The sequence below is a fragment of the Lolium rigidum genome, unplaced genomic scaffold (assembly GCF_022539505.1).
Source record: "Lolium rigidum isolate FL_2022 unplaced genomic scaffold, APGP_CSIRO_Lrig_0.1 contig_28069_1, whole genome shotgun sequence".
In the NCBI taxonomy this organism is placed as follows: domain Eukaryota; kingdom Viridiplantae; phylum Streptophyta; class Magnoliopsida; order Poales; family Poaceae; genus Lolium; species Lolium rigidum.
This window is the reverse complement of record NW_025900086.1, coordinates 241509-257412: the sequence shown is the minus strand read 5'-3', so window position 1 is coordinate 257412 and position 15904 is coordinate 241509. Positions and strand designations below refer to the sequence as shown.

Here is a 15904-nt window from a genome sequence, read left to right as displayed (position 1 = left end):
ACCATATGTAGCCTAAGCTACCAAACAAACCGGCAATACTATCTTTTGCATCTTTTGAACGTGCTAAGCTCTAGTGGGCAAAGAACGTGTCTTGCTTCGAAGTTAGATGCAACTTTGCGAGACTATTTGGGCGGTGGGAGATCGAGCTGCACACTCTTCCCTGGAGTGGAGTATGTAAGTCTGAGCATTGCAATCCGTGGCTATCTTAGTCGAGTTTGCAAAGGAATCATAGTTCAGGGTGCGAGATGCAAATGTCACAAGAAGATCAATCCGCTATGATCCTCTCACTCCGATTCAACTGAACGGCTCAGATGTCTGGAATCCAGTAGCACTCAAGTAGACTGTAGTTATAGATATCTTCTCCAAAATGCGCTAACTGTTGATGCAACAAGGATCCTCTGACGTTGGCCGCCCTGCCGTGTCAGGTGGCTAACCCCTCGCCCTGCTGATATGTTTAGCTGGTCCCCCCCCCCCCCCCCCGATGTGTTTAGCTGGTTCTCGGCAGCAGCTTGCTTAGTGTGGGCCGGAAATGCTTAGTTGGATTAGCAGAAAGATTGTCGTATTACTGTGCCTCCACCTCAATTCCTTGCTCGCCGAAATATAAAGAATGTGCACAGTAGTCTAGTATATCGGATTTTGCTGAGAAATAATGTTTTCATTTTAAGCGAGCGTCTGTTCCATTATTTTACCTCCATTTCAAAAGAAGTGTCGCAAATTTATCTGAATATTACTTTAAAACAGGGAAGTAACAAGCAAGAGGATGAAAAAAGAGAGAATTTGATGGACCACGCAATGGAAAAACCCGTTGGCTATGTTCTGGTAGCACCACAAGCCGTAAAAGCAATTAATGGAACTTCATGACCTGGTTCGTAAATACTCACTCCATGCAAACATCGCAAATTTGTCTAGATACAATGCCTTTTAGTGTACATGTGAAACTAGACAAATACTGATATTTGACATTTTTTGCTGAACAGATGGAGTAACCTAAGTGGAGCTACAGTACAGGACCTCACACTTTTTCAGGAGAAAATATCTAACATTTTTATTTTACATTTCCTTTTTTGGCGAATAGTTAGCACTTTTTTCTTGATTCTGGGGGGAAATTAAAACTAGGAAATGTTTATTTCATTTTGCAGTGTCTGCAAAGGCAACAACCAGGCCGATGAGCCCACTAAGTCCATCGTTTACTGTAGGGCCCAATAGTTATCTAGCCGGACCGGCCAAATAACTGGACGGCCCCGGTCAATTGCCAAGACCATATAATAACCAGGGCCGACGCCCGGCGAAAACCCTAGCGCACGAGGCGGTGTAGGCGGCAGCTCGCGCGCGCGCAACCCATTCCCCGCCGCAGGCGGACCCCGCCTCTTCCAGTCCAAGGTGAGAGGTCCATGCCCCGATCCCTTCCCCTAAGCGATGCCTCGATTTGATTCTGGATTGCGCCAGTCTCTGTGCATTACCTGCGTTATTTATGGTTTACTTTATTTTTTTTGCGAATTATGGTTACTTGGTTCTCCTCAAATCAACCGTGCAAAACCTTCTCCGTCCATCTGCGGACGCCCTCATTGCTTAGTGATTGATCCATGCCGTATGAATAAACAGTTGAAATTCTGTAGTAGTTGCTTTGACCTGTTTGACTGTTTCAGTTATGATGCGTGTCGCTTGCCAGTTTAGATGCGTATGCAGTTTAGAAGAAGAATTACCCATGTAGTTGTGCGTGAGAATTTCGTTTCCATGTACCCTGCTCTGTACATCGATCTTAGGATGTGTTGTTGTTTACGACATCCAATGCTGTACTGTATTCAGTACTAGTCTCTTAAATCTATTTGATGAACCCATGCACGGCCTTGTGGCAAAGGCTTCACATTTTAAGCGGTGTTATTTGAGGCAATGCTTGGTATTAATTGATATTGACTGGTATAGTGATATTAGAGGCTTTGGTTGAAGAACCTCATGAAATGCTGTAGTTGCTGGCGTGATTTATTTCAGTTATGATATGTGCCGCTTGCCAAGCACCTCGGAGTTGTTGGTGTGATTTACTTCAGATTATATTTCCATGTACCGTGCTATGCACATTATTCCCAGTAGTTGTTCCTGTTATTGTTCAGAATTTCTGATGATGCAATGTAATTCAGTTTAGTTTGGTAATCTATTCGCTATGCCTTAAGCAACCTACCGTGAGGCTTTGTCTTTGAGGCGGTGTGTTATTGGAGGGCAATGCTTCTCGATATTGGTTGATATTGTGGATGCTGATAGCTATACTTGTTTGTAGGAGAAGCTCTGTAGGTTTGTCAGGGCGGAGAAGATGGTTCTCAAGTATGTTACTCTCTTTTTCTAAGCTTGCCACTTATCAAAATCTGATGGTTTGCAGCATTCGGATATATGTAGCATTGTCTCTGACAGTCTTACTTACTATTTTGTCTGTTGTGTTTCTACAGGACTGAGCTCTGCCGTTTCAGCGGTATAAAGATATACCCGGGAAGGGGCATCAGATTTGTCCGTTCAGACTCTCAAGTAAGCTTCTTGGATCCCCTGTCATAATTCTGCAATGACTTGAAATAATCTGAAACACACTAAAATTGTTTGCCTTGTTCTTTGCCCGCACCCAAAATCAGGTCTTCCTTTTCTTCAACTCCAAGTGCAAGCGCTACTTCCACAACCGTCTCAAGCCTGCTAAGCTTTCTTGGACTACCATGTTCAGGAAGCAGCACAAGAAGGTGCATGCACTTATACCTGTTCTCTTTAATGATATCTATATGCTAGTTCAGCTTATTTCTCTCACAATCTTGATAGTTTGTGCTGCTAGTGTGCTCTACCTACTTTTTCTGAGTGTAAGTGATGCTGTCAACCGGTAGTTATTCATCCTGCTTTATTATTTTTCCTGATAAATGGCATCACTTGTCAATTGTTATTAGTAGTAGTCCCGCAAAGTAGCCTGTTTAATCAATCCTGCGGACTTGATTGATCTGTTGACAGCATGAAGGATATATGAGTCTGTGTGTAATGCATCTAAAGCTTGTGCTTATCAGTTATTTTCTTGGTGTGGCTGTAGGATATTCATGCTGAGGCTGCCAAGAAGAGGCGCCGCACCACGAAGAAGCCGTACTCCAGGTCTATTGTCGGTGCTTCCCTTGATGTCATCCAGAAGAAGAGAGCTGAGAAGCCTGAGGTCCGTGATGCTGCCAGGGAAGCTGCTCTTCGGTAATTTTTCATCCATTGATTTCAACCTTGCTTTATTTGTTAAGGCCTATCATACAAAGTCCAGTTTGCCATGTTACTCTGTTGCATTTGTACAGTAAAGAACTTTATACTCCTCCGTCCGATGAAAAGTTGTCTTGGATTTGTCAAAGTTGTCTTAGAATTTTATACTCATCCCAGTTTTCAGAAATCCAAGACAAGTTTCATATTATTTGTTCTCGTCAAGTTTTTTGAGCCGCGACTCAAAGTGAGTCGCTGTATAGTCCCGAGTTGCAGTGATTTTGATAAAACGGCTTGGCGTCTATACAGCAACTTACGTCGACTATACAGCAACTCAAAAGCCATGGTTCTAATCATGTTACTGAACTGTGTGCCTATGTGGTGGATTTAATGCATTGTAAACTTCTAATGAGCCAACTAGTATTTGTTTCTTACATTTATGGTGTAGCATAATCGTAGTTATGCCTTGGAGAAGATGGCTTTTATTTGTTCTCTGAGAAGCCACTTTTGTAGAGCATGCCTCTGTCCATTGAAAAACATGCACATAGTGTGGCCTATTTTATTTTGTTCCCGTTTATTCAGTTTACCACATCAGGGCAGTCTTGTCAGCTGTTTTTACTTTCTGATTATCAATGAGGCACTTACGAAGTTACAATGGTAACTGCTTTCTAACAGTGAGATCAAGGAGCGCATCAAGAAGACCAAGGACGAGAAGAGAGCAAAGAAGGTGGAGGTGACGAAATCGCAGAAGACTGCTGGTAGAGGCAACGCCCCCAAGCCTGGAAAGGCCCCCAAGCTCGGTGGTGGCGGTGGCAAGCGCTAAGCGTGGCCCACCCTGCTCTTCAACCGCTGAGCAACCTGAGTTCTAAACTAGTTACATGATGCTTTAGCACCTATCTTTAGAAAGCATTTTTTTGGGCACAAGCCTGTGTCTGGGTGCATAAACCTGTGGTGCATCAGTGTGAAGATTGGTCTCTGTTTATCTGGTTGGTTCTTTTCGCACCCATGTTGTCGATGTTTGTTTCTGTATTTTCTTTGCTTACACGTAATCAATAGATACTGTGCAGGAAGCATCAGTAGCCGCTGCCCTTATACTAGCCCTGGTAGGTTGGTGTTGAACAAATGCTGCTGAATTTTTCAGTTTCTTGGCGGATAGGTTTCAGTGCACCCGGCTCTGAATAGGTACCGTACGATGTGCAACGTGCAGATTTAAGATTGACCATTGAAACGGCCAGACACTTGATTAGAAGAGCCGTTTACATGGAACTACCTCTGGACTTATTTAATTGATGTCGATTGAATCCTACCGAAGGGAGTACTAGTAATAGATCGCTTGAATCAACACCGGGAGGAGACAGCTACTCTATGAGAAAGGCCTGCATACCATAGACCATGAATCCCCCTTTGGCTTAGTTTCTGTAATCAAATAATTCAATCGTGCTTAGAGCATGTCTTATAACTCGCCCACCCCGTAAAATTCCGGCGACATACGGGGCAGGCGTGGTTTGGGCCGTCTAGCAGGCCCCGTATTCGGGCCGCCCCGTTTCGGCGGAATACGGGGCCCAGGAAATCGGCCCCTCCGCCCACTATTTATACTGGGCGCAGGTGCGAGTGAGGGGTTAACCCCTCACTCGCAACCCTAGCTCCGCCGTGCGCCGCCGCCTCCTCCTCCTGCTCCGGCGAGCAATTAGTCGCTCCCCGCGCCGCATTCCACCCGCCGCCACCCGCATGGACTCCCGCCGCCGTAGTACCGCCTCGCCGGCGAGCGGATCGAAGCGATCCCGCTCGCCGGACACCGTGGAGGAGGCGTGGCGGCTCAAGTGCAAGAGATCCGCCGTCGGGAGCCGCCGTGCGGCGTGCCGGTACGCCGGCGCGCTGTACATGCCGGATTCTCTCCGGGAGTACGCCGCGGGCGGGCGGTGGTACCGGCAAGACCCGCCGCTGAAGCCGATGAGCGGCGAAGCCTTCGACAAGTGGCTCGCCGAGTGGCAGCGCGACCGCGCGTCCAAGGCGGCATGGGCGGTGTCGAGGGTGCTCCTCGGCAATGCCCTCCGATAGGGGCTTAGGGTTGATGGAATCCTGCAAGCTGACACGAGACATCGGTACACAGACAAGCGGGGAGAGCGATTTACCCAGGTTCGGGGCCCTCGATGAGGTAAACTCTTACGTCCTGCCTGTCTGTTCTTTGATTACGATGAAACCAGGTTACAATGGGGTGCCGAATAGTTCGGCTGTGATCTCGTCGAGATGCTAATTGCTAGGGTAACCTAGTTCTAAGCTTCTGCTGGTTATCGTTGCTAAGGTTGGTTGTCTTTTTCGGCAGCCCCTCTCCTGGCCTTTATATAGGAGGCCAGGTCCCAAGGGTCCTAACCGAGGACGACTAGGTTTACAGTAGTTTTAGATCCAATCTTTTCTTGTTTGTTCGCTTCCTGGTCTTGCCCGTCAAGGAATCTTCTGATGCACCGACCTAGTGGCCCATCTCGCCTTCTGGTAGCTTCATGGGCCTCCATCTTGTCAATATCAGATAGAGCAATACTGGTTACCCGAATGGTAATGCCCACGTCAGGCGGCGACCATCGGCAGCACCAGCGGCGGAGGAAGCGGAGGCGGCGAGGAGGAAGAGGAGGCGGCAGAGGAGGAGGCGGCCTTCCGGCGTGCGGTGGCCGAATCCGAGGCGGATGCCGCCGAGAAAGCTCGGGCGGAGGCAGAGGAGCAAGCGGCGGCCATCGCCGCCGTCCAGGAGTTCGAGGCGCGGGAGGCGCAGGAGGCGCAGGAGGAGGCGGCCTCCATCGCCTTCATCCCCTACGTCATCCTTGACGAGTAGACGTAGGTTGATCCGTAGTTAGATGTAGTATGATCCGTAGTATGATCGGAATGTATGTATGATCCGTAGTATGATCAATGAAGATGAACTTCCCGGGGTTTTTATTTTTGAAAATACGGGGCGAAATACGGGGTCTGCTAGACGGAATGGCTCTTCCGTTAGCAGTTTTTCGATACGGGGCGAAATGCGAGAGTTATACGGGGCAGCGAAATACGGGGCCTGTTAGACATGCTCTTACAACCCCTTAACAAATCGATCCGTATACCCAACGCAAGCCAAGCCTTTTAGTGATCAGTAACAACGTTTACAGGTATCATTACAAAATATGGATTTCCGAGCAAGTATGGCGCCCTACTCTCAAAGAAATCGTACTCTTGGCTAGTCGTGTGCTTAGAAGTTCGAAGCCCTACTTTTGAAGACAATGCTACATTATTGAAACTGAGCCGCTCTTGCTTTTATTTTGCTTCCACTTGTAAACACATTCATCCATGGTAGAAGGCTTCAAACCCTTGAAATGAAATTTAATGACCCAATACGTTGTCAAACATGTTGTGCATGAGTAACAGAATGAAGTCGAAACAGCCCACCAGTTTGGGCCATTACGAATTGTTTGTTGCGCCGCATATAGACGGTCCACGCAACTCCGCATCATCTGCAAGAGGGTTTTTTCTCAAAAAAAAAAATCTGCAAGAGGGGTTTTCGAGTTGGGGATCGGGACTCGCGAAGCCGCCGCACCGTCTCAATCCACGCCAATCCCAAACCACATCTCCGGCGATCTTCCGCCATGTCCTCATCGAGTCTGCCGGGGAGGTTTGCCTGGGTAGTGCTGAGGGAGCACATCCCGATCTTCGACGCCGACGAGAAAGATCCGGAAGACTTGGTCATGGCCAAGGCGATCAAAGATTGGGCGGCCATCAAGGATGGTTCCTCGATACTGGAGCAGTTCTCGCTGGACGCCCACCTCCTCGAGCCCCCGGAGCTCTCCACCTTGTACCTGCGTGCCAAGCTCGAGGTGCAGCAGCGTGGCATCGATTGCATGATCGAGTCTGTTGTGGAGAACTTCGTCGTCATGACTCTGCAAGTCGACACCGGCGCCTACGGTCTTGTCTACGACGCTGCCAAGAACTCCCTCTCACTGTTCCCCACCGCCGTGGAGGCCTTCGCCAACCAGTACTTTGCACAGCAAGATCTCAGCATGCCCTTCCAATTCCTGAGGCAACCTGCCGTCCTGCAACGCGACGACGACGGCTCCTACGATCTGCTCAACCTGGGGCTCTGCTTTGAGAATATCTGTCGCGGTTTCCGAGTGTTGCAGGCTTGCAGCCGTCAGCCATTCTCTTCCGGTGGTCATCGGCGGTGAAAAAGTGGACAAAGCAGGATGCGAGGTTCAATCCGCAGACCCTGCTGCCGCCTGGACACCCCAAGCGGTCAAGCGGATGATGTACGAAGTTGACGTGGTCTTCACTTTCGAAGGGAAGGTTTTCTGGGTTGACCTCCTGCTTGGCGCCATTGTCTGCGACGTGCTCTCCACCACCGACGCTTGCGACAAGGACAGCGTGAAGCTGGACTTCATCCATCTTCCCGACGAGTGCAAACTGCAAAGGCCAGGCCCTGGAGGACAGTTACCGCCACACCTTCGAGGACAGCTACCCCAAGCACCGTCGGACCATGGGCCGAGTCGGGAGCTCCATAAAGCTCATCTCCGTCGTTACCACGGACGGCGACACCCCGAACGACCACACGCTCCCCAAAGACGTCGTGCTGCAGAGCTGGACTCTGGGGCCGGACTTGAGGTCGTGGACGAGGGGCGACGACCTGGAGCTGCCCTTGCCACTGCTCTGGCAGTCGGATTCCTACAAGCGCGAGAGCCTGCCGGAGGCAGTCCCGCTGAACCCAGTCCTGAAAGCTGACGAGGATGGCGTCTACATCTTGCTGGGAGATTACCACGTTGATTGGCGTCTACATGCCAGGTTATGCAGGGAGATGGAGTGTGTGATCAGCATCGACATGCGCAGGAAGTCTCTCCTGTCCCGCAGCCGTCGTCCGATCACAGAGGGCTTGCTTCCGCGGCTGGAAGCCCAACCTTCCAAACGATTCTCTCCTGACATGCCTAGCCTCTTTGGTGTCAGGTTCTGCGCACAGCACACTGAATGGTCCGATGGTCTTGGGCAAAAGGGAAATTGGAATCATCGGAAATAGATGGTAATTTGAGTCTAAATCTAACTTGATGTAATTTTTGCACATTCTCGATTCATAATAATTGTTGTAGGTTTTACCTTAAATTTAAATTAATACCACGAGATACTTATTGAAGATCAGAAAGAGTATTATTTTTGCACATCCGCCTAGATTGAAAATTTGCCTTGTTACCTTTTGTCTGCACATTCTGGTAGATTAGAATTTGCTTGTTACTCCATATTATTTCTTGAAAATTTGCTAGATAAAAAATTTGTTTGTTATTGCTGTTGCACATTCTGCTAGATTAAGAATACTTTTGTTACTGTGCGTGGACATGTTGCTGGATTAAGAAAATCTGTATGCGTAGCATGTCCTGTTTCGCTCTGAACAAATATCTTATACTACTAGCATTCATGTGTAGCTAAATTATTAGTATCTGGCATCCAAGTGGTAATTCTAGTTAGCAGAACTTTGAAGAGGCAAACCGACTATCCGTGTGTAGGTAGTATCGAGTCTTGATGTCCAGGATAAAAACCTAAAATCTTTCTTTCGTTAGTTAGTTATGAGAATTTGCTAAAGGCATTGTTTGGAAAATTTGGATTTTCTTCAATGTTGGAAGCGGCACTTTTGGAGAACATCGGTGTTGTGGTGGTGGTTTGGTTCTATCGGCTGCGAGTGCTCGATCATTGTGGCATGAGTTTTCTTTTTGGCTATGGCATGCTTAATATTTCGACTAGTGCTTTATGTTATATTGAATTATTGATGCATAGCCTTTTTAGTAATATTGATATCATGTTCATACTAATATATTTTTTTATATAAAAGAGCATGATCTGAGCCTCCAAGCTAGGACCATGGGCTCATTTGGGTGTAGTAGGCAACTAGGCATGGACAAAAATCGGATATTCTTGATCCAAAACTCAGCCGTTAATCTGTGATAGGCTTCCTTGGGCGTATCATCGAAATAGGTGCTGCACCGACCGACCACCGCCGACTCAACATACCACCACTTGCGGAGAACTGCCCTGGCTGAACTTGTCGCCAGAAAAGAACATCGACGCCGTACATGGCCCGAGGGAGATGACGCCATGTCTCGCTCGTGGTGGACATGAGACAGGCAGACAACAGCGACCGCCCGCAACCGGGTACCATGTCGTGCCCTCCGAGCGCTCCCCACCAGCGGGGCAGAGCCGCACGTCCTCTCAGTTGATCGATCACACGAAGGCGACCGTCCGCAAATATCGTTCCCTTATTGAATTCGTCGCTGTGGCGGCACTCGGCTTCTCCACTTACTTCGGGTGAAAACCCAAGATGACCGGATCAGGTGGTAGCGGTGTTTCTGCGTCGTGATCTTGAAGATGCCATCTTGGAGTTCTTATACCGTGCGGTTCTTCATTGTTTGGGTGGTGGAAGTCCTCCTTGGTCTGCCCTCTTTGACAAAGTTTTCTACGTGTTGACACCCACGGTGTTTCTCGTGGGGCGCTCCCTTAGCGTTCCTCACCGGTTTGCGAGCTATGTTGGTCGATTTCTGGTGGTGGTCAGCCTTTGGTGGCATCTGCGACGGTGGTGCTGTCTCGTCGATTGGTTGCGGTGGTTGTCGGTTTGCCCTTGCTAGAATAAGCACCGGTTCGACAATGCGGTGGTTGTCGGTTTGCCCTTGCTAGAATAAGCACCGGTTCGACAATGCATCGTGTCATGTCCTTGCTCTTCCTTATCGTAGACTGTAGTAGTCATGTCGACTGTTCATGTTTTCTGGCTGTAGCTATCTCGGGTGGTCCTTGTTTTGTGTGCGTATGTGTGCAGTGCTATCTTGTAAGTTCAACACTTTAACGTCTTGTTGCACCTGTTATTAATTTAACGCCGTGTCTATGGCTTTTTATTAAAAAAAAAGAGAACCTTGATGTAGTAGGTGGCCCAAGGGAGATGACGCCACGTCTCGGTGGCGGTCGACATGAGACAGCAGTGACCGCCCGCAACCTGGTACAACGTCGTGCCCTCCGGGGTCCGGCCACCCCCCACCAGCAGGGGCAGAGCCGCACGTACTCTCTACTTGATCGGGCACACGGTCCGGGACTCGTGTCTACCGGTGAGCCCAGTGGACGATCGACGTGCCGGCGCTTGATCGGACAGTGGCACTGCTTGCGCCGCGACAAGACCGGGAAAGCTCGCTGCTCTTTTCGGCGTTTGGCTCAGCTTCGCTTCCTTCGGTCGGCTTGCACGTAGCTAGTACGTGCCAGCCAAATTAAGCAATGAGCGAGCGGTGACGGTGGTGCAGAATCTTCCCGACGAATGCCGATCTTGCAACTTCGGTGACCGCGACCGGAGCTCTGGCCGTTTCTGTCCATTGGTGACCGGAAAACGGCTTCTTATCGACCGGCACGTCTCTATCCACTTCTGGGCCGTGGAGGTGTTATCCTCATCTCTTCTGCATACGTGTTTGTTGCCTCGCCTGCACAGCAAACAACCCTCCAATTCAAATCTACCTAAATATACAGTATTTGGTAATGTAGATGTCCATAGTTTTGTCTCTAAACTTAGTCAAACTTAGAGATTGTTGACCCTTGCACTACAAGAAAAATAGAGCGTGGAGACATTATTTTGGTCTCCTATATACATTATCACCGCCTCAGAGACACTTGTTAAGTGTCACATAAGTGCCACTATGGGCAGTGTGTCTAGGGTTAAGATAATTTCATAGTATGTCTTTAAATACTGCAAGACATTTCATAGTGGCACGATGAAGAACATTTTTGATGTCATTATTTCTCTAGCATATAGAAAAATAAATTATAAAAACATTGGAAGAAATCCTCGAACTCAACATCTTTAGAAAAAAGTTTATACTCACCTAAAGACTTAACCTCACACAAAATCTTGCTAAGTGTCTTAAAGAAAATCTTATCATATATTGAATGTCTCAAAATTAAGTAAAATGCCGAGACTGAATGTTAATAATGTTTCAAATTGTGTCTCTAGCTATTATGTAAGGTCATTTTAAGAAGTGTCTTAAAAATGCATCTATACGAGTTTTTCGGTAATTTATTAAGTGTCTCATAGAAAGCCTTTGAACACATATTTGATACTCACGACAAAAATGTTTCAGCTAGTGTCTCGATCTACAGTTATGACACTTCAAATGGTGTCTAAAAGAAGTGTCTCTACATCAAGAAAAGTTCCTCTACATGATTATTTAACAATTTGATAGAGGCAAATCATAAAGTGCCTTTAGAGAAGTGCCTCTACAAGCTGTTTTTGTTGTAGTGTTGACTAAATTTATATGTCATTTTATGTAATGGAGGTAGCTGTTGACGCGACTTTGTTCAGATTTCTAAATATACATGCACCGGATGCGTTTCTGTTTCTAGGTTCGCTAATTTTTTTTAAAGAGAGGCTAAATTAACTAATTTTGGCTTATAGGCATAGATGCATATATTGCCGGAAAAAATATATTTTAAAATATCTAAAAATGTGAAAAAAATTAGGGTGCTTTTCTAGACAGTCTATGCCTACAAATAAAGTGTCTTGAAAAAATATTATTTTCTGTGACCTATTTAAAAAATAATATTTCCGGTGCTCCAAAATAATTCGTAATGGGACAATTTTGTCTTTTATACATAGGTCACAAAAAAAGTTGTAAATTCTTCTGTCAACATAGGATGTACGGATGCACACTGAGAAAAAATTCAATTCTTTTAACATTTTAATATAAATTTGAAATATATTTTTCCTGATAGGTGTAGATACACCGATGAGCCAAAACACCGTGTCCGGAAATACATGGATATAGTCTTATCCTACTAGTAGATGAAGACAACAACCTGCATATATGATGAGCCGTTCAATTTAAACTACCAAAACGTTTTACATTAAGGAACTGAGGTTTCCTGCAAAATCGTGTTAACCCAGGCCTTTTGAACTTTTTTTGTTTGGCCGGGGCTCAAGATATGTTGTTACTGTCATTCAGTATGCACTGTCCGCGGTAGACAATCCTGTCGTGTATTAGTGTGACGATTGTTTTAGACTATGTGGTTGAGCTCTGTTATTCTATGACCTAATGATCCAATCTGGTCTTCGTAAAACCTTTGCCATGCCTCTGTAATTACCTCCCCGGTTTCCACGAAACCGTGTGTTCGTCGATGCGGCGCACGGACGCCATGTCGTCAGAATGCGACCTTTGATGTTCCCTGGGGTGAAAGCCGCTGCGAAATGTGCCGTTTCAACGCTCGTAGCCGTCGCCCTTAGATTCACCCCTGGTTTGTAGTCGTTGGAAAGCTGCTGAATTCTATACACCTTGGTAACCGGCTAGGTTCAGTGCACCGTGGTCTGTTGAAATGGTTCAGTGTTTGCCCCTTTTCAGGAGAACACACGTGTTCACCCTTTTTATTTTCTTTCTGGCTTGGTGTTAGTTTGTTTAGCGTGCTTGTTTAGATAAGATTGCTGACTGGGTTGATACCATGATACTAAGCCACTAGGCTTACAGAAAAGATCTCTATCCCCCGACAAGTTCTTTTTTCAGTTGTACTAGTAGTACGGCTACTAGTGCTAAAGACGCCAAGATGTCGCGAGGGCACACCCACCACACGGGGTGGTAAGATCGTGTATGTGCGGATCGCACAATGTTGCAAAACCTCAAAAAAAAGTAGTACGGCTACTAGTCGGCGCCGAAATATCACTTAGCCGACACAAAGCACGTGGTAGCCTGGTAGGTGGCATGATTAATTCTTAATGCTTGCGTGTCCATATCATGTGTAGTTAGAGTTTTTTTTTTGTTTGGCATCAAAACGTACATCGTCGATTTGTTTTTATTATTTGGATGGCCGTCAAATTTGTTGCATGTCGTCTACGCTCTTTGTCTGGTCCGTTTTCTATGTGGGGAACCTTTGTCGACCACTTTCAAAAAATAGTATGACTAATTCTGAACGAATGCTAAATTAGATGTGGTTATTGAATTTCAGTTGCAATCCGCGTTGCAATTCATGGCGGACACAAATCCCAAACCAATCCAATAGTTTAGGGTTTTGTCAATAATGTTGCAACTTATGATTAACATAAATTACGAAAGCAATCCGATTGTCCGTGCGTATTTTCTTAGTTGCGACCCTAATGGAACAGGGTTATAACCTTTAGGATAGAGGGCTTGAACTAGAGTATAACACGTAACCTTGTACTGGCTTGCATAGGCTTGACTAATGTTATGTTTGAAATGTGCTCACTAGGTCTCTTCGATCATATAGGTTTGGCTTCTACTTGTCTAATCAAGATCCTTATTTTTCTTTGAAAAGGAATACTGTAGGGGAAGCTCCTAAATTTGCATCCACAGAAACTTGAATCTGTTGGCTGGGTTGTACGTTCACTTCACTTACCAAGTGAGATAGGCTACAATTTGTAATATACTATTCTCTTTAGGACATCCTTTTATCTAAATAACTTTTTGTTGCTCTTCATTCCATAAGAGTGCTCCTTGGAAATCTGTCCTAGAAATGGTTCTGCTATCCTTGGGGCATGGATAGCACTTAGGGTTATGATATCTTTTTTGGTCCATTTGATATTGAGTTAATTAACCTCTTCAACTTCTAAGTGAAACAGATTATATACTAAAGCTCCAACTCACGAGTTGATAGTGCCTCTTGAATAGGTATAGATCTCCCGGTCTGATATTTGGTATGAATAGATTTGAACAGAGAATAATATGGTAGATCAATTTTTGACGATAAGACTTGTGTTGACTTCCTTGTGATGTGTTCAAGGCTTTAATTAAAATGACAACCCTGAGAATCATTGTAAGAACAAATATTAAATAGACATGGAAAATATATATCAAGACTTGGTTATTAGATTTATTCTAATTTGTTTTACACTTCAATTTTATCGAAGAGTTGTTGTAACGCATATCATGATGTGATCTTTGGGAAGATCTGGTATTTGATCCTTAGATAGTTGATGTTATGTTAGTTATATTCCCATTCGATCTAACCCATAGATTTAAGAAAGGTTGTATTCAAGTTTATCGCGTTCTACTTGATGATCTACTTCAATTTTATAAACATTAGTGAAATTTCAATCATTCAGACAAGTTTTAATCAATATGACAAAATTTTCCTGAATTTTTGATGCATAAATGCAATGCATAGTGTGCTCCCTCTTTATTTCTAGTCACTAATCCTATCACGAATCATAGTGTGCTTCTATAGTTTAGGAATCAATCGAGAATAAAGCTAATATATTCTCGGTCGACTCGGAATGTATTCTCTGTTGACCTAAAAATAGCAAAATCGTGCACTGACACATAAGCATATCACACTTGGACCACACTTGTAAGGACAATTACTCCATGCTAGAATTTCCAAATTTAGTCTCGTAGAAGTCATTAATATATCAAATGTTTCCTTTATCAAAAAGGAAAAGAAAAGCCAACAATAAACGTCAACCAGAAAAGAAACTTGTCATCTAATGAACCGAAATAGGCGAATAGATGTTAAGAATAATGCGTTGTTGTACATAAAGATAGGACGTGAATTTCATTGGTGATCAATGACTAACACGAGAAAATGTACATCTACGAGATATTGGTTTTCTGAATTCAACTTCCACGAAAAGTTTTTAATATTACAAGAGAGTACACGTGGGGTTTAGAATCATACTGGGCCATCTCATTGTCAACAATACTACCTCCATTCCAAACCTTAAGGTCTATTTTTTTTTCAGAAAGTCAAACGAAGTAAATTTTGATCAAATTTTTAGAAGAATTTATGAATAAATATGATATTTTATAGATACCATATGAAAATATATTTTATTATCTATCTAATAATATTGATTTTGTATTTTTCATGTTAGTCAAACTTAACATAGTTTGACTTTCTGAAAAATATAGGCCTTAAGCCTTGAGATGCAGGTAGTATGCATGGATGAGAATTCATATTACTATAATTTAAAACGTGACCTCATGACAATAATTGGAACTGGTCTATCCTCCAATGGTCTCGAATTAGCCCTGCACAGTGAACTGCGCTGAATTTCATATTTTTTAAAGGTCGTTCCATTACTTAATATGTTTAAATATTACACCTGCATCTACGTAACTAAGATGCATATAGCTGACCGAATTCAAAAGTACGGAAAGAAAAAAAATAAAATGTTGTCTCAAAAACTGTAAAGACGCTGGTGTTGATGGAGGACCAATCCGTTAACCGTGTAAAAAGACAGCGGTCCTCCACATGCTATAGAAACGACCATGAACGAAGCGTAGTTGTGCGTCGGTAGATAACCTGCATAAGGAAATAAATTTTATGATTAATAACCTGTGATGGTTGCTGCTTCCGCGTTGGCAAACGCCTCGATCTCGGCGGCCCTCGCCGCCTGCAGCACCGTCGATGTGTCCTCCCGGAACCGCTCCGACACCACCTGCACGGTATGCAGGCCGCCGCTTCCGCCTCTAGCACGGCGTGGAGAGCGGCATACTGTCATGAGGCCTCAGCCGGCGTCCGTTGGGCGATCTTATCGCCGCCCGCTGGGAGTCGAGATCGGCCCAGGCGCGGCGCTCTGCCGCCATGAACATTCACCCGCGCTCTTCCAAGGCTCCATAAATATGGTCTGCCGTTGGGGCCTAACGCTACCAGGAACGGACCGACGCCTCAATTGTGTCAACGGCATACAGACAAAAATGTTCTGATTCCATGTTTAAAATGCGGTGAATGGCCTAAA

At 45.3% G+C, this 15904-nt stretch overlaps 1 protein-coding gene and 1 pseudogene across 1 annotated transcript; both read left to right on the top strand.

Moving 5' to 3' along the window:
* Positions 1–1310: 1310 nt before the first annotated feature.
* On the top strand, positions 1311–4227 carry LOC124680779 (60S ribosomal protein L24-like). Its single transcript, XM_047215825.1, has 6 exons — positions 1311–1380; positions 2273–2316; positions 2439–2514; positions 2616–2717; positions 3053–3201; positions 3874–4227. Exons 2-6 carry the CDS (start codon positions 2306–2308, stop codon positions 4019–4021), a joined length of 486 nt encoding a protein of 161 aa, XP_047071781.1. The 5' UTR covers positions 1311–1380; positions 2273–2305; the 3' UTR covers positions 4022–4227.
* A 2579-nt stretch (positions 4228–6806) lies between these two features.
* On the top strand, positions 6807–8221 carry LOC124680772 (annotated as a pseudogene).
* Positions 8222–15904: the final 7683 nt, after the last annotated feature.